Genomic DNA, 19,490 nt, shown 5'->3' with positions numbered 1-19,490 from the left:
AATAAAGCACCGATATGCTTCTGCTTACTCCTCCCGCACAGTACTCAAAGGGGGTGATATGGTTCTGATTATAGGACAGTCACATATAAAGTGCTGGCTTAGCGTACATCCATTCTCTTTCAGCAGTGTTTCACTTACCGCTCCACTGCGGGGGTGACATCACACTCGGCTCTGGCACTGTCATTATTAGTGTTCTCTCAGCCCTGCTCACCCCTCCACTGCGGGGGTGACATCACACTCGGCTCTGGCACTATCATTATTAGTGTTCTCTCAGCCCTGCTCACCCCTCCACTGCGGGGGTGACATCACACTCGGCTCTGGCACTATCATTATTAGTGTTCTCTCAGCCCTGCTCACCCCTCCACTGCGGGGGTGACATCACACTCGGCTCTGGCACTGTCATTATTAGTGTTCTCTCAGCCCTGCTCACCCCTCCACTGCAGGGGTGACATCACACTCGGCTCTGGCACTATCATTATTAGTGTTCTCTCAGCCCTGCTCACCCCTCCACTGCGGGGGTGACATCACACTCGGCTCTGGCACTGTCATTATTAGTGTTCTCTCAGCCCTGCTCACCCCTCCACTGCAGGGGTGACATCACACTCGGCTCTGGCACTATCATTATTAGTGTTCTCTCGGCCCTGCTCACCCCTCCACTGCGGGGGTGACATCACACTCGGCTCTGGCACTATCATTATTAGTGTTCTCTCAGCCCTGCTCACCCCTCCACTGCGGGGGTGACTCTTCACACGTTTGCTGCCTTTCTGCTTTGAGCCGGATGTCACTGGGGTCACTCACTCAGATGCTGTGTCTCTCGGTCATACCGTTATATTATGAGGTAATGCAGTATATTCCCCCTCTGTCACACAGCCACGTTCTGATTTCTCCCTGAAATCTGTCCTATTTCACACATATTGTCTCTGTCATGATGTACTTTAACCCTTATGGCAGCAACCCACGGACCCGCTCCCCAAATTGCAAGAGGGTTCCTGGGACCTCCTCTCATCCGTTCCGGGTCCTTGATTGTCATTCACTGTCGACACAGATTCTGAGCAATCGTTCCTGATGTGTTTCCTCTGGGTCCTAATGCCAGGGTCACATATTCAGTTACCGCGAGGTGTGAATAACAATGCCAGAGTGGACGTTACACTTATAATTTACAGAAGAGGTACATTATTACTCGGATATTACCCAGTTTCACATTATAGGGCTTAAAGGCATAGTTATCCACTCACCCGGAATGTCCAAGAGACTCCCGATTTTCTGGTAGTCCTCCCTGCCTCCCGGGAGAGTAGAGCAACCTCCCGGTTCCTGGCCATTTAATAAGTTGGCCGGGGCTTATGACGTGATTCATGCCTAATTGTGGCACTGCCCCCCGCTGTAATAGGCCAGAACATGTTATGGCAACTTAGGGGGCGGGGCCAAATGACAATTCAACGAGTCCTGCCCCCACACTTGATCTCCCGGAAGCAATCTTGCGAAAGTTGGCAAGTATGCTTAAAGGGCCACTAACATAAATGTTTTTTCTGAAAAATCTATAACTGAGAACGGAAGGAAAGGAATAACGTTCTATTTATTTATTGTTTTTAGTTAGCTTTATATCTCTTCCAGTACTCCCATTAGTCGGCGTATTACATGCAGTCAATGGCTCAATTCCATTGTTTTAGTAACTGGATATTTTTCTTCCTGTCTGTGTCTTCCCCCCTTAATGAAAGAAATAAATCTCACTTTTTGTGGAGAAACTGGCTATAATAACATCTTCTTACTTATCGAATGCCTGCACTTTGGGAAACGCTGTTTCTTAAAATAATTCCTTACAGGAACTCTGTGCCTCCCCGTTTCGTGTACCTCATTTGCACAACAGAGTAGACTGTACATTGTCTTAACTGACAAAATAATAATAATTGTAACTTATGAGTTTTAGTCCTAACCATCTTCTTTTGTTGTCTGTTCATTAGACTGTAGTTCTTCAATGGCTCGGAGAAGATAGTGTCCTGTATGGATCGTTATCGGGAATGAATCCATCTGCATCTTTCAAGAAACTTTGCAAACTCTTTTCTGTCCTATTCTCCACATTTACGGTGTTTTACTTAGTCTACATTGTGGTATTGGTGAAAATCGCTCTGCCCGTGGGTCGCTTCACCTTCCCTCTTCTCAGATCAACAGAATCAGAAGAGTCGATATGTAGCCGTAACGTGACACGGGACACCATCGTCAGAGTCGAGAACAGCAAAACCTACCTGATAGCGGCCTACCTGGACTTGCGGGCTAGCAGAACCATCCGGATCTTGGGGATAATCAATCGATATGAACAGGACATGTTGCTCTGTGACTTTTGTTTTCATGGCATAAATAGCACAGCTATTGTGGAGTTTCAGGTCCATACCGACCATTTCGATTTTCCTTATGGTACAACGGATCTTCTCTGCCACCTGCAAGAAGTACGGGTGCCGGAGTACGTATCTGTCCAACAAGTGGACAGTTCTGCACCAATCTATTTAAAAATACAAAACACTAACCACCAGGACAACGTACCTCGTAAATTCCAATACGACTTTCTCGTTTGTGTTTCCGCAATGTTCGGGTCGTACAACAACGTCCTGCAGTTTATTCAGTCTATGGAAATGTATCAAATGTTGGGTGTCAAAAAAGTGGTAATTTATCACACGGACTCCAGTCCGGTCATGAAGAAAGTTCTGTCCTATTACACCAAGGCAAAATTCGTAGACCTGATTCCGTGGCCCATCACCTCGTTCTTAAATGTTTCAATGGGTTGGCATTACCCAGACCATCCAGGGGATCTCCATTACTTTGGCCAGACTGCCGCTTTGAACGACTGCATCTATCGCCACATGTACCGGAGCAAATATATAGCTCTTATTGACATTGATGAATTAATATTACCCGTCATACATGAGGACTGGTCAGAAATGTTGGACTATCTTCTAAGTGTTGACCCAACCACCAACATTTTTATCTTTGAAAACCACGTCTTCCCAACGACTCTCAAGGACAAGAGTAATCCGTTAACCCCTGTAGAGTGGACCTCTGTCCCAGGATTTAATATACTCCAGCACGTCTACCGTGAGCCCAACCGGCCGTATGAAATTAATCCTACAAAGATGTTGGTAAATCCCAGGAGCGTTGTGAAGGCATCAGTCCATGTTCCACTTGATTTCTCAGGCGAGCAACATCAGGTTTCCAGTGATATCGCTAAACTTTGTCATTACCGCAAACCCAAACAAAAGGACCTACAGAGAGATTTTCTGATAGAAGATAATATCTTGTCAAAATATGAAGCTGTTCTGGTGAAAAGAGTTAATAGGGTACTAAAGAAAGTCAAAATTTTAAAGTCTGCCCAAAAGAGGAAAAGATAAGGACTAATAGTCTTTTTTTCCTTTATTAATCATAATTCGTTACAGTATTCCAAACATTCTGCAGAGCATGGATTGACTCTAGATATGGATTATTTAATACCCTCTGTCTCACAAGGGACGATATGTTCATGCATTTGCTAAGTGCCTCCTGATCGACCAGAGACAATATTCAGGACATAAATTTTTCTGTTGCTAATGGTGTTTGGAGTCTTTCAGTAATAGTACACAATCTACAACTGTATGGATGCGCTTCATCTTGGGCTGAATTATTTTATGTTCTTATTTATATAATTATTATTAGCATTGCTGTTGATTTTGACGGCACGGCAGTTCTTCAAAGGGTAGGGAGCTCCCTGGGCATGAGAGCTTACATTCTATTTGGAAGCTGAGACAAAAGGAGCGAGTGTGGCTCAGAGTGAAGATTGGGCCAGTTGCGAGGGTGCATTAGTGGGGGGTAATACAGGTGGGAATAGGGTAAGTTCTAATAAAGAGATGGGCTTTCAGAGAGCGTTGAAAGTCTTTAAGGCTGTGGGAGATTCTGATTGGGTGAATTCCATAATTGGTAGCAGTACGTGAGAAGTTTTGTAGGCGGGAGTGAGAGATGAGTTACCAGAAAGGAGGCGCTGGTCAGGGGTAGATCTAAGAGGACGTAATGGAGAGTAGTTTGAGATGTATAGGGTTAATGTTATTGTCGGCTTTAGAGGTGAGGGTGAGTCATTTAAAGGATTGTGGAGACTATGGGGAGCCAGTTAGAGATTTGCAGAGTGGTGCGTCAGATCTGGGTCTTTAATGGAGAATCTAAAACAATGGAACTGTTTCCATAGATTACAGCGGTGTGATAAGTGCTGATGGATTGTTTTAATCACACCGTCCTATATATACACATTTCTTATATAGCAGGACAGCAGATTTTAATGGATGCATCTACATAACCAGGGATGTGGATACCTCCAGTAGAAGAACAAAGCTGGAATCGATTGGCCCAGTACATGACAGGGTGACGTCCGCCGGTGGTACGATGGCTTCCCCAGGCCAGTACTTGAACTTGTACCGCTGTTCCGATATCGGCATCTCAGATGAAAATCATTGAAAAAAATGTTTTATTCTTTGAATTAAGCATTTGTTAATGCATATGCATATTTTACGTTTTTTATTGTCATAATTGTTATCTATTTTTTACTTTTTTGTGTACACTAATGCGCATAGCAGGTAGTCCAGTCGCGTATGCGCATATTGACCGGTGTCCTAGTGAAGCAGTAAGTTAACCCTTACCTCTACAAGCCAGTATCGGTAAACGAACATGGTGATTGTTTTTTGTAAATTGCGGCGATAATCAGCTTTATCACTGCAAAAAAGGGGCCTATTTACTATAGATGTAGTGTAATATACGTACAATTTTTTGTGTAAATTTAAAGCAGCAATCCCATGAAAATATTAGGTGTGATTTTCAATATAAATCACTGTGACAAGTTATAAAAAGTAGCTCGGCATTTACCTATTTTCTTTGGTTTGTTTCTTTAGGCTGCTACTAATTATTTATAATTTTGCAGATTTTCCACAGTGTGAATACCATGGTTACCACAGTCACATGGTGTAGTGAGCAGAGAGGCTTTGGGACACCCCTCTGAGCTCTGTACTGAAATGTCGTCTTCCTCCTCCCTCTGACATCATGTGGCATGCTGAGAGCCTGTGTCTTTGTAAGTGGCAGACATATTTTGCAATCTCCAGAGAGATTTTGAAAAGGAAATAATGATTTGTAGAAGGACAGCTAAGAAGAATCAGATGTACACTTAAAAAGGTACTTAAGTTGCTTTTTAAATAAAAAAAACACCTATGTGGGTTTCCTGTTTTAACATGTTGGGAAGGTTTAAAACAAACAGGCTGATGCAGCGTGAGTATTACATCAGTTTACGCAGCGTATCTTCTGTGAAATCGCTGTCTGCATGACCAGAAAGTGAGCGCACGCGTGTGCAGCTATATTATTGGAGGGTGGTCAGGGGCAGGTGTAAATAGCAGGTGATGAGGATGACGGCCGCTGCTTATGATTGGCTGCTTGAGATTGAACCGCCGAAGCTGATTGGTGCTTTCTTCGTCACTCGGGCATAAGCCAAAAAAAACTTTTATTTATAATTTATGCAAAGAAGGAATTTTTTCTACTGTTTTAGAGAAGTTATTTTAACTTATATTTATGTCTAATAGTGAATGCGCTTCTTGCGTATAAAACAACATGGCGCAAGTGGGGCGTAAGTGTCTGTGACTTTAGCGTAAACCAGGCGCATATGCTGTTGGTACCAAGCTGTGCGCATCTTATGGGTGTAAATACGCAATTTTATGTCCTGCTTTTTTGTAACCGTAAATTACGACCATTTTGCAGCCAGCGCTGCACCAACCTCAAATTCTGTATATAATGGATTTTACTTATTTTGGGCTTCTTGATGATTAATGTGGTACACTTGGCAGCACTGCCAGTATACGGACCAGTATACGGACCAGTACACGGACCAGTACACGGACGGCTGGAGTACATGGCTGCAGACTCTGCACATTCTGGAGATGGAAGATACACAGGAATTGTTGGACTCTTGAACTCATGGACTATGCGGCTTAGCGCAGGTTCTAGGAACAGATTGATAGGCCCCATTGGTTTCTAGGGATTGCATTTTGTTTGATTAACAAGACATAACTCTTCTGCTTTTCCCCCCGTTCAGACTTCTCACCATAAATTTTTGGATAACACATTTGTAATAAAAATATTTCAAAGTTCTTTGACGACTTCTAAATTTTCATTGTGTTTAATATAGATATAAGATAGGGGTGAGTGTAAAATATATATCATACCGGTATGCAGTCAAAGGTTTCAGATCAGTCACCCCCTCCCATAACCTATAATCCAAGTTCTTTGATGTGTTGTTGGGGGGCTCGCCGTCCTTGTCAAGATTCTCTATAGCCCATTACACATCCATATATATAATCACTGTTCCCTCTAAGGTAATATTCTTAAAATGTGAGGGGGAGGTGTGAGATGTGAGGGGGCATGTGGGGGAGGTGTGAGAGATACGTGAGGGGGCATGTGGGGGTGGTGTGAGATGTGAGGGGGCATGTGGGGGAGGTGTGAGATGTGAGGGGGCATGTGGGGGAGGTGTGAGAGATACGTGAGGGGGCATGTGGGGGAGGTGTGAGATGTGAGGGGGCATGTGGGGGAGGTGTGAGAGATGCGTGAGGGGGCATGTGGGGGAGGTGTGAGAGATGCGTGAGGGGGCATGTGGGTGAGGTGTGAGATGTGAGGGGGCATGTGGTAGAGGTGTGAGAGATGCGTGAGGGGGCATGTGGTAGAGGTGTGAGAGATGCGTGAGGGGGCATGTGGGGGAGGTGTGAGAGATACGTGAGGGGGCATGTGGGGGAGGTGTGAGAGATACGTGAGGGGGCATGTGGGGGAGGTGTGAGAGATGCGTGAGGGGGCATGTGGGGGAGGTGTGAGATGTGAGGGGGCATGTGGGGGAGGTGTGAGAGATGCGTGAGGGGGCATGTGGGGGAGGTGTGAGAGATGCGTGAGGGGGCATGTGGGTGAGGTGTGAGATGTGAGGGGGCATGTGAGGGAGGTGTGAGATGTGAGGGGGCATGTGGGGGAGGTGTGAGAGATGCGTGAGGGGGCATGTGGGGGAGGTGTGAGAGATGCGTGAGGGGGCATGTGGGTGAGGTGTGAGAGATACGTGAGGGGACATGTGAGGGAGGTGTGAGATGTGAGGGGGCATGTGGGGGAGGTGTGAGAGATACGTGAGGGGGCATGTGGGGGAGGTGTGAGAGATGCGTGAGGGGGCATGTGGGGGAGGTGTGAGAGATACGTGAGGGGACATGTGAGGGAGGTGTGAGATGTGAGGGGGCATGTGGGGGAGGTGTGAGAGATGCGTGAGGGGACATGTGGGGGAGGTGTGAGAGATGCGTGAGGGGGCATGTGGGGGAGGTGTGAGAGATACGTGAGGGGACATGTGAGGGAGGTGTGAGATGTGAGGGGGCATGTGGGGGAGGTGTGAGAGATACGTGAGGGGGCATGTGGGGGAGGTGTGAGATGTGAGGGGGCATGTGAGGGAGGTGTGAGATGTGAGGGGGCATGTGAGGGAGGTGTGAGATGTGAGGGGGCATGTGGGGGAGGTGTGAGAGATGCGTGAGGGGACATGTGGGGGAGGTGTGAGAGATGCGTGAGGGGGCATGTGGGGGAGGTGTGAGAGATACGTGAGGGGACATGTGAGGGAGGTGTGAGATGTGAGGGGGCATGTGGGGGAGGTGTGAGAGATACGTGAGGGGGCATGTGGGGGAGGTGTGAGATGTGAGGGGGCATGTGAGGGAGGTGTGAGATGTGAGGGGGCATGTGGGGGAGGTGTGAGATGTGAAGGGGCATGTGGGGGAGGTGTGAGAGATACGTGAGGGGGCATGTGGGGGAGGTGTGAGAGATACGTGAGGGGGCATGTGGGGGAGGTGTGAGAGATGCGTGAGGGGGCATGTGGGGGAGGTGTGAGATGTGAGGGGGCATGTGGGGGAGGTGTGAGAGATGCGTGAGGGGGCATGTGGGGGAGGTGTGAGAGATGCGTGAGGGGGCATGTGGGTGAGGTGTGAGATGTGAGGGGGCATGTGAGGGAGGTGTGAGATGTGAGGGGGCATGTGGGGGAGGTGTGAGAGATGCGTGAGGGGGCATGTGGGGGAGGTGTGAGAGATGCGTGAGGGGGCATGTGGGTGAGGTGTGAGAGATACGTGAGGGGACATGTGAGGGAGGTGTGAGATGTGAGGGGGCATGTGGGGGAGGTGTGAGAGATACGTGAGGGGGCATGTGGGGGAGGTGTGAGAGATGCGTGAGGGGGCATGTGGGGGAGGTGTGAGAGATACGTGAGGGGACATGTGAGGGAGGTGTGAGATGTGAGGGGGCATGTGGGGGAGGTGTGAGAGATGCGTGAGGGGACATGTGGGGGAGGTGTGAGAGATGCGTGAGGGGGCATGTGGGGGAGGTGTGAGAGATACGTGAGGGGACATGTGAGGGAGGTGTGAGATGTGAGGGGGCATGTGGGGGAGGTGTGAGAGATACGTGAGGGGGCATGTGGGGGAGGTGTGAGATGTGAGGGGGCATGTGAGGGAGGTGTGAGATGTGAGGGGGCATGTGAGGGAGGTGTGAGATGTGAGGGGGCATGTGGGGGAGGTGTGAGAGATGCGTGAGGGGACATGTGGGGGAGGTGTGAGAGATGCGTGAGGGGGCATGTGGGGGAGGTGTGAGAGATACGTGAGGGGACATGTGAGGGAGGTGTGAGATGTGAGGGGGCATGTGGGGGAGGTGTGAGAGATACGTGAGGGGGCATGTGGGGGAGGTGTGAGATGTGAGGGGGCATGTGAGGGAGGTGTGAGATGTGAGGGGGCATGTGGGGGAGGTGTGAGATGTGAAGGGGCATGTGGGGGAGTTGTGAGATGTGAAGGGGCATGTGGGGGAGGTGTGAGAGATACGTGAGGGGGCATGTGGGGGAGGTGTGAGATGTGAAGGGGCATGTGGGGGAGGTGTGAGAGATACGTGAGGGGGCATGTGTGGGAGGTGTGAGATGTGAAGGGGCATGTGGGGGAGGTGTGAGAGATGCGTGAGGGGACATGTCGAGGGATGTGTCAGGGGCGACGCTTACAGAACTGCACACGTTGAATAGTATTGAAATGATTCCACTTTATCCACAAACATCTCCGATTAGAAACAGAATAGGCCACATCACATATCTGCCCAAACCACGCCCATTTCAAGTGACACCAGGTCCTCTGTCTGGACAGACCACAGCCCCTCAGGCAGCCACATACAATGAGTTGGCAGGTATGAGTTCTAAATGAGAGCCCCACATGTATACTGTTTATATAATATATTGTTGCAGAGCCCACTTTATACAATGTCTCCCTGGGTGAACGGCTACAGGTAATCCACACTCTGCACCTCTTCAGTGCCAGTCTGGTCCTCTATGCTCTACGTTAATTACATTTTGGACAGCTAAACAGGTAAGTGAAAGTGAATGCAGAGATGTGTTTATATTCTCCCTATACATCCCCATATGAGCTTCATAATGTTTAAACCTTTCCATCCCAATAATAACATTCGATGTGCAAAATATCACAAACACCTGACAACATGGTAATATAAATGATACAACATGTTTTATGTTTTTTGTAATTTGTTTAAATAACAAATTGACTGCAACATTATAAAATACATACAACTTATATTATCAATTTTACCCACTCACAAAAAATGGAGGATTTACTGCCTGAAATTTTCATCCTCATAGAAAACCTGAAGATTTAATACGTGAAGTCAGAGTGATGTTTAACCCCTGATAGAAACGGGTAGAAATGCCAAGTCTTTGACTATAGTGGCAGAAACTCTACTGACCGTTTTGTTGGGTTATTATGACTGTAAATCTATTTGGCTTAGTACCTTGTTAACGTTTCTAATCAGTGAAGCATTATATCTCCAGATAGTTTTATCTTCAATCAAAGATGTCATAGGTGACTTAGGCATTTTGTTGTGGTACACCTGGGCAGTTTTAATTGGGACTTTCATAGAGCCCCCAATTCGCTTTAGAACTGAGTGCACAGACGTTTGAATCACCATTCTAGGATCCACAATCATTTTCCGGCCACTTGCATTTTCCCCCTTGTCTGGCTCACGGTGAACATACTGCAGGATATTGAACCCCGGCAAACTCTTCCATGATGAAATGTTGGAAAAGTTTCCATCAGTGGCTACGGTTTGAGGGAAAATGTGACTTTCAAACAGAAAAATCCCCACTCCTGGGTTCTGTTGTTGAAGACTTTCCATCATGCTGTCCCACGTCTGGTGTTCGAATGGCAGAATTATTTCATCAATATCAATCAGTACCACAAACTTAGTCCTGTACATATTCCGATAGATGCAGTCATTGAGTGTTGCCATTTGACCATAATACCCAATATCCTTCCCTTTAGCAGAATAGAGCCATTGTAGGTCTGTTGTAAAATACCGCTGAATTGGCCATGGTATGACCTCTAAAACACCCTCTGTGATGTAGTACTGCATCACTTTTTCCACCTGTGAGCTGCAGTTATTAAGGTAGATCATGATCCGTTGGGCCCCCAATATCCGGTACATCTCCATGGTCTGTATGAATTGTAAGACGTTATTGTAATTCCGATACATGGTGGAAATGCAGACAGTGAAGTTGGTAGAAAACGGTTTCACGTCTCGATTTTGTATCTGGAACAGAGGTAATTGTGCCATGTTTCCTGAAGGAGACGTATGAACAGATAGGTACTTGGCGTGGCAGTCTGGTGGCTCCATACACACCAGGTCCGTTGTGCCGTAGGGGAAGCCGAACCGATCAGTGTGTATGTCTATCTCCGCCTTGGAAACCACCACAGAGTTGTTCACGGTGCAACAAAACCAACAGTATAGATCCTTCACCTCTTCATGATGAATAATGCTGAGAATACGAACTGCACTTTTATTGTGTACTCTGTTGTCGAAATACGGGGATATGATAAATGTCCGGTTATCTCCCAGTGGTGTAATAGTATCGGTGGATAGTTTACTACCACAACAGGCACACGGTGATCTCCATTGAGTGGTCAAAATTCTGGTATATAAAAATCGCAGTAGAAAGTAGGCAGTCAGTAATAAAGACATCCATACTAGGATTTTCCTTGGGAATCTGACCATTGTATCAGGAGATGAAACAACTAGAGGAGAAGAATAAGAACACACATGATAAGGAACAAGGATAAATGTTTAGAACAGGTAACTAATCATCCCCCAGCTTTCTACTCCAATATTATGTTCAGCCACTAGGTGGTGCTACATGTTGTTAATATCAGTACATTCCAATGACGGTAACCCATAGAGTGGTGCTGAGTCACCTGCCAAGCTGTGTGCAGAGGTCTCCTATAATTACACTAGGCCGGTGGTGCAGTGTTGCTTACCTGCCAGTACTACTACAGTTACACTAATCTCTTCTGTTCTTCTACTGCTTGTTTTAGCCTCATTTATATGTTAGATTAGTCATTAGAGTGAGTGGATATAGGGGCTGTAGTTATTGCTTGTGTCACATTTGTATAGTTTCTATTATATATCTATCAAAAAGTGTCTAGAAATGAAATTTCCCTCCCTAAGTGCATTTTGAAAGCAGCAAAAATGTGTCCCGTTGGCAATGAGTAGATGGTGGGGATCAGGTAACGTCATACTTGACAACTCGCCCGGAATGTCCAGGAAACTCCCAAAATCCAGGTAGCTCCCGGGAGACCAGAGCTTTCTCCCACATCTGCCCACTAGGGGGTAGGATTTGGAGCCTCCATGATGTCATTCTCAGGGAATTGTGTCATTTTGGCCCCACCCGCCGCAGGGGGCAAAATGACATAATTCATGAAGCACCATCCCCTCCGTCATCACACACCCACCTCCCCTCTGGGATCTCCCCGAGGGCAACATTCACAAATTGGCAAGTATGGGTAACGTCCTAAAGATTCCTTTTGTGGGTAGAAATATGTTTTGCGGCCCCCTGCTAACCTGGGGGCACCCTCCTAATTTTGCCTTCTCCAATAAAACAATTCATTGAAATAATCTTGTCCTGCAAAATAAAATCTAGTCTGCATTCAGCGAAAAACTTCTCTGGTGTCACTATTTTCATGAGCTAAATCTATGCACATTCCTTACAATCAGACAAATTTCCACAAATACACTTCTATTGTGTCGTCTGTGCGGATACCGGGCTTAATGTATCGCTCGCTCTGTGCCGCACAGCTGGCCGACCCTGTACGCAACCAAGGTTCAAAGTCACCCAGGCAATAAAATAGGTTTATGTAACAAAATGATAGCCCCAAACGGCAATAATAATATTTAAATAATAACCCGCAACAAATAGCACTACAGTCTGGCACAGACAACATACAGGGTATAATAACTCACCAGTATCCTAGCCACTCTCAGGGATTGCTGTCTATCCAAACTTCTCCTGGGACTCCCGACGCGCTCTCCTTTCAGGCTACCAGCAAGGCAGCGGCCTCGGGTAACCGACTCTCCGCTTTGACCTGGACAAGGCCAGTACTCCAGGAACTGATTGTCCCTTCCCTTCCTCCTGGCAGAGCCTGACTTTAGCCATCACTGATAGTGAATGACAATTTGCTGTTTTAAGGAGCTGCCTTTTGAAGTGATAAATGTCCTTCTGAGGAGTCCCAGGACCTACCTGATTGGTCTTTTTCACAGAAAGCAGATGAGCCAGTCTTGATATAATTAGGAACGGATTTGTTTTGTGGCTACACAGCAGATTTTGGTTAAACAAGAGAGGTAGAACTCTGTAATTAAACAAAGAGCTCTCTCTTAACACACACAAAGGGCAGGGGACCCCCTTGTGTGACGTACTATCATACAGGACTTGGTGGACAATAATCCTTTACCTAGGCTGAGACAATGGAGATCGTTTGCACTTGGAGCTCTTAGCAGTTAATATTGCGATGCTTATGAGGATGTTTTAAGTTGCCAAGCCCAGGATCCCTGGACGTATTACAGAGCTTGTAGCTAGGTGAGCACTAGAGGGTGAATGAGGGCAGTGTAGGGGTGTTTTTATTTAACAAAAATATATTTTTAAGTTCATGTTTTATTTACATTTTTCCTTGGTTCATCGTCATCATCATTTATTTATATAGCGCCACTAATTCCGCAGCGCTGTACAGAGAACTCATTCACATCAGCCCCTGCCCCATTTGAGCTTACAGTCTAAATTCCCTAATATAGGCACACACTCACACACAGACACAGACAGACAGAGAGGGAGACAGACAGACAGAGAGGGAGAGACTAGGGTCAATTTTGATAACAGCCAATTAACCTACCAGTATGTTTTTGGAGTGTGGGAGGAAACCGGAGCACCCGGAGGAAACTCACGCAAATACAGGGAGAACATACAAACTCCACACAGGTAAGGCTATGGTCGGGAATCGAACTCATGACCCCAGTGCTGTGAGGCAGAAGTGCTAACGGGCCCTAGGTGTCAGGGCATGCTGGCACTTGTGGTTCCCCAAGTACCAGCACTGCAAGTTTTCAGCATGCCTAAACACCTAATAGCAGCCTAGGCATGCTGGGACCTGTAGTGTACCTGGAACAAAATGGATTTTTACATTATTTCCATTAATATTACCCCTCACCCACCACCCCAGGGTTGTGGGAAGAGCCCAGGGACTACCTTGGGCTGGGTCACCAGCATTTTTTTTTCCTATAAAATAGGCAGCTGAGTTGAGTCTTACCCCCCAGGCTAAAATGTGATCCCCCCCGTCCCCTGGAAGAGCCCTAGTGCTGTCAGCATGGGACTGATAAATCTATCTGGAAGGGGGAGGGGGGCTGGTTTGACATTATGACAGGGGGACAACATGCTGGGGGAGATGTGAGGGGCATTTGGGATGGTCTGAGGGGGCATTTTATGACAAGTGGAGGGAATTCGGGGCTAGTTTGGAGCCAATGACAGATCTGAGTGACACGTGGAAGCAGGTGGCGCATGTAGGTGCAAGTTGGGATGAGTGATGTTGGGGGGGGGGGGGCAAAGTTGTTTTGAAATTTAGTGCAACTTGGGCCCTTTTGGTGATTGGCGGGCCCCACATTTAACCCTTGAAGTGTATCCGGTTGTGCAAAACCATTTCTGAGCAGATGATTATGGGCATTATTGCAGCCTTTGGTTGTGATCATATATGTGAGTGCCATAAAGACTGTGGCCTTGTGCTGCCCTTTATAAACACCCCCAATAGGTCAGTAAATGTCAATATAAAAAGGACAATGAAGATCTGCAAAATGCAAAGCAGGATCCATTTATTGCAGGGAACTATAGATAGACCTAGGCAGCCTGCTGCCATAATTACATTTACATGTCCCAGAGACGTTAGTCACCAGTGGGTGTGATAACACCGACGGCCCGCATGTCAGAATGATGCATTGTGGGATGCAGGGACAGGTCTGGAACTTTCTGCTCTGCACACCTGAGGGTAGATTTACTAAACTGCAGGTTTGGAAAAGTGGAGATGTTGCCTATAGCAACCAATCAGATTCTACCTGTCATTTTGTAGAATGCACTAAATAAATGATAACTATAGTGGGATACATGGAGTGAGATGTACATTTCCATGTCATAAAACAATCCCAGAGTCCCCTCAGTATTTCAGGAGAAAAAAATAAAAGTTTAAATGATTGAAGCAGGGACCTATAGGTGTTAACAGGTGGGACCTTGATGTGATGTTTTTACTGTTACCATCATTATTCAGACTCATGGGAGTTTCTCAGAACTGGAGATAATGAGGTTTATCCCAAGCTCACAAAACGTCATATAAAGCTCACAATGTAAAATATCTTAGAACCAGTCATTTGTAAAATTTAGTATCCTATTACCCTTAACATAAAGATCCTTGTACAACCCTCCCCCCATCTCCTTTATCCCTTAAGATATAGGTGCACCAGTAATCTGAAGGGGACTTTGTGTGTGTGTTTAAGGTTTCCAATGTGCAAATAAATCTCTTTGTATATTTGTTTACATGAATACACTCTGCCATGTGTAACATAAACCTGTACTGTCCCCAACCAGGGGGGAGGGGGGTACAGCTAGCCCCCACCCGTTTGTCACAAGACCATTTGGTTTGACGTTAAACCAAGTACTATCAAGGTATATAACAGCGTATAAAACAGCAGTCATTCCATAGTAATCGCCCGTCATTCTACATGTAAAACATGACCAAGTACCTTAGCAATAAGTGTGTGGAAGATATAATTAAGAAGTATAAGATTTTTAAAAAATATACATAAAATTCCAATTTGCTATCATAGAAGACTATTGGCGTTCCTTTCAGCAGAGTGAAGCTGTCATTCCTTTTAGTACATCCCTATATTACAGCCTCAGATATGTAAGTTTGCAGACACGTTATAACATTTAAATCCAGGTCAAGCCCAAGAGACACAGCAGAGTCTGCGGCAGTTTGACATTAGTGGGTTTACCTGCGTCCACTATGATCATAGGATATAAACCAGATGGTGCCGCTATCAGCACCTGGACCCATTGTCTTTTGGGAACACGCAAAATATATATATATATATATATATATATATATATATATATATATATATATATATATATATATATATATATAATTACCCTGTGGTTACGTTGTCTGATTTAACCCTTATGGACTTTCCACAGGAGAGGTTGTCCCTGAACTAGAACTTATCTTCAGGGCATTGATCAGAAATTTGCACTAGAAATAAATATACTTTGGGCACAGGCTGGCTGATGGGGGGCTAAGGAAGCGCAGCATCTTTCTGACGTTTTTACCAGTATTACCATGTTCCACTGGGGCTGAGCGCAAGGACGCTTTGAGAAAGCTCTTGGGATATTTTGCTGCAAGCATGGACAATATACAAGGTTTTGTCTACACTTTAACAAGTATTGTTTTCCAACGACCGTGTGTACGAGTCCAAATGGTAATTTTGAAAGCTACATTAATGCAACCCTGCAAAGCAAAATCCATATTGTTAGGTCACATGCTTTTTAGAGGTGAAAATGCCTATATTGGGCCTGGAGAGATGACGGTGTAAGCAGAGGAGTTACAGTGCGACTAGTTGGGAGATTTCTTTATGCATTACTATTCAGTGGGACATATTGTAGAAACATCCCAGTACAGCAGTATGATATATAGACCGTCTTGCTGTCTCCTCACAGCTATAAGTGTATGGCGTCAATTTATGCAAAAAAACAGGATTGAAATGAATAAGGTTGTTTTGTACTAGTGATAGGAGGTGGGACATTATATCAATTCTTTTATTACACAGACCCTTCCATCTGAATCCAATAACCCAAAAAAAAAGTCACACAGAGCATTTTACAGGGGACACAGTTCCCAAAAGCGGAATTTACAGCAGGTTTAAGGTGAACGCATAAAACGACGCATGTTAAGGGTCTGTTCAGTGATCAGTGAGTATAGGGATCAATAGACTACTATTCTGGTACTGCCTTCAATTCCGGATCACTCACAGTGGACACTTGTCCAATTGCCTATAAGTCCTTAGAATACCAAAACTGTCCCTCAATACATACATCAATATATAACATTAGCACTTTGCTGGCGGCTGTAAGCTGGCACAGCCAATAGGATGTGTGTGAAGGAGGAGCAAGGACAACAAGTAAACATTCACAGCTGCTCGTGTTGATGGGTCCGATCAGCTCAGTGGTCTTCTGCTGATCTGCTCTTATAATGGCAATTATTACAAAACTGCACACGTTGAATAATATGGAAAAAATTCCACTTTATTCACAAACATTTCTGATAGGCCACATGACACATCTGCCCAAACCACGCCCATTTCAAGTGACACCAGGTCCTCTGTCTGGACAGACCACAGCCCCTCAGGCAGCCAAATACAATGACAGTTGGCAGGTATGAGTTCTAAATGAGAGCCCGACATGTATACTGTTTATATAATATATTGTCGCAGAGCCCACTTTATACAATGTCTCCCTGGGGGAACGGCTACAGGGAAAACACACTCTGCACCAACTCTGGACTGGCAACTCTGCCATATCGATATTGTTAGTAGGCTGGTCTGGGTTCTCAATAGTTTTCTAAAACAGCTGTTCAGCGTCACTCAGCATCCCAGACCTGGTTTTAATACAACAGCGATGGCTGTAGCTATTGTATGGTCTTAACTCAGCCCCTACTGATGTCCTGGGTCAGCTGCGGCTCAGACACAATAGTGAGACACCCGGTGAGTGACAGAACCCTTTGTGGCATAAGTAGATGCACACATGAATGTAGGCTGGCACTCTGAATGCCAGAGCGCCTCTTCAGTGCCAGTCTGGTCCTCTATGCTCTATGTTAATTTCATTTTGGACAGCTAAACACACAAGTCAAATTGAATGCACATATGGGTTTATATTGTCTCACTATACACCCCCATATCAGCTTGTTATCATGTTTAAACTTTTCAACCCCAATAATAACATTCTATGTGCAAAATGTCACAGACACCTGACAACATAGTAAAATAATCAATGCAACATTTTCTTACGTTTTTTGTAAATTTGTTTAATCAATATATTGACTGCAACATTACATAATATATACAACTTGTATTCCCACTTTTACCCACTCACAAAAATACTGAGGATTTACTGCCTAAAAGTTTCATCCTTATTGAAAATATGAAGATTTAATACCTGAATTCAGGGTGATGTTTTCACTCATATAAAAAGATAGAAATGTCAAATCTTTAACTATGGTGGCCGAAACTCTAATGATCATTTTGTTGGGTTACTACGATTGTAAATCTATTTGACTTAGTACCTTGTTAACGTTTCTAATCAATGAAGCATTATATCTCCAGATAGTTTTATCTTCAATCAAAGATGCATTAGGATACTTAGGTCCTTTGCAGTGGTGAATCAGTGCAGTCTTAAATGGGACTTCTGTAGAACCCCCTATATGTTTTAAAACTGTGTGTACTGATGTTTGAATTACCGTTCTAGGATCCACAATCATTTTCTGGGCTTTTAAATACTTCCCACCTGGTTCACGGTGAACATACTGCAGGATATTGAATCCTGGCAAATTCTTCCATGATGAAGTGTTCGAAAAGTTTCCATCAGTGGCTACGGTTTGAGGGAAAATGTGATTTTGAAACAGAAAAATCCCCACTCCTGGGTTCTGTTGTTGAAGACTTTCCATCATGCGGTCCCACGTCTGGTGTTTGAATGGTAAAATTATTTCATCAATATCAATCAGTACCACAAACTTGGTCCTGTACATATTCCGATAGATGCAGTCATTGAGTGTTGCCATTTGACCATAATACCCAATATCCTTGCCATTAGCAGAATAGAGCCATGCATGGTCTGTTGTAAAATACCGCTGAATTGGCCATGGTATGACCTCTAAAACACCCTCTGTGATGTAGTACTGCATCACTTTTTCCACCTGTGAGCTGCAGTTATTAAGGTAGATCATGATCCGTTGGGCCCCCAATATCCGGTACATCTCCATGGTCTGTATGAATTGTAAGACGTTATTGTAATTCCGATACATGGTGGAAATGCAGACAGTGAAGTTGGTAGAAAACGGTTTCACGTCTCGATTTTGTATCTGGAACAGAGGTAATTGTGCCATGTTTCCTGAAGGAGACGTATGAACAGATAGGTACTTGGCGTGGCAGTCTGGTGGCTCCATACACACCAGGTCCGTTGTGCCGTAGGGGAAGCCGAACCGATCAGTGTGTACGTCTATCTCAGCCTTGGAAACTTCCACAGAGTTGTTCACGGTGCAACAAAACCAACAGTATAGATCCTTCACCTCTTCATGATGAATAATGCTGAGAACACGAACTGCACTTTTATTGTGTACTCTGTTGTCGAAATACGGGGATATGATAAATGTCCGGTTGTCTCCCAGTGGTGTAATAGTATCGGTGGTTAGTCTACTACCACAACAGGCACACGGTGATCTCCACTCAGGAAAATTAATGTTCAAAGGTTTGGTATAGAAAAATCCCAGTAGAACGACAGCCAGTAATAAAGACATCCATGCTAGGATTTTCCTTGGGAATCTGACCATTGTATCAGGAAGTGGAACAACTAGAGGAGAAGAACGAGAACACACATAAAGGAACATGATAAAGGTTTAGAAAAGGCAACTATTCAGCCCCAGCTTTCTATTCTTATTTTATGTTATGTAACAGAGGATTTAATAGCGGTACATTCCAATGACGGTAACACATAGAGTGGTGCTGAGTCACCTGCCAAGCTGTTTGCAGAGAGATCCTATAATTACATTAGGACGGTGGTGCAGTGTTTCTTACCTATCAGTACTACTCCAGTTACACTAATCTCTGCTGTTCTTCTACTGCTTGTTTTAGCCTCATTTATAAGAATAATGAAAGCTAGTGGAATTAGGGGCTGTATGTATTGCATGTGTCACTTGTGTAGTTGAATGTTTCTATTATATTTCTATCAAAATGCGTCTAGAAATAAAATTTCCCAACCAAAGGGCATCTTGGTCATTGGCAATATTGGCTTCTAAGAAGATGGTGGGGATCAGGTAGCGGCCTAA

The 19,490-nt window shown here is 45.1% G+C and overlaps 3 protein-coding genes across 3 annotated transcripts; 1 reads left to right on the top strand and 2 right to left on the bottom strand.

The window, feature by feature from the left end:
* Positions 1-2,366: 2,366 nt before the first annotated feature.
* On the top strand, positions 2,367-4,449 carry LOC142101908 (glycosyltransferase family 92 protein F13G3.3-like; the record flags this gene model as incomplete). Its single annotated transcript, XM_075186339.1, has 1 exon — positions 2,367-4,449. A coding segment is annotated over one exon (1,011 nt), but the record flags the coding sequence as incomplete, so codon positions are not given.
* A 5,212-nt stretch (positions 4,450-9,661) lies between these two features.
* LOC142101737 (beta-1,4-galactosyltransferase galt-1-like) lies at positions 9,662-12,389 on the bottom strand. The gene is made up of 2 exons (XM_075186129.1): positions 12,328-12,389; positions 9,662-11,105 (listed from the first exon to the last, which is right to left on the bottom strand). Exon 2 carries the CDS (start codon positions 11,083-11,085, stop codon positions 9,796-9,798), a length of 1,290 nt encoding a protein of 429 aa, XP_075042230.1. The 5' UTR covers positions 11,086-11,105; positions 12,328-12,389; the 3' UTR covers positions 9,662-9,795.
* Positions 12,390-17,541: 5,152 nt separating this feature from the next.
* On the bottom strand, positions 17,542-19,010 carry LOC142101736 (glycosyltransferase family 92 protein F13G3.3-like). The gene has a single exon (XM_075186128.1). The coding sequence runs from the start codon at positions 18,993-18,995 to the stop codon at positions 17,703-17,705; it is 1,293 nt and encodes a 430-aa protein (XP_075042229.1). The 5' UTR covers positions 18,996-19,010; the 3' UTR covers positions 17,542-17,702.
* Positions 19,011-19,490: the final 480 nt, after the last annotated feature.

Source organism: Mixophyes fleayi, chromosome 9 (genome assembly GCF_038048845.1).
Source record: "Mixophyes fleayi isolate aMixFle1 chromosome 9, aMixFle1.hap1, whole genome shotgun sequence".
In the NCBI taxonomy this organism is placed as follows: Eukaryota; Metazoa; Chordata; class Amphibia; order Anura; family Limnodynastidae; genus Mixophyes; species Mixophyes fleayi.
This window is presented reverse-complemented; position numbering and strand designations above follow the sequence as displayed.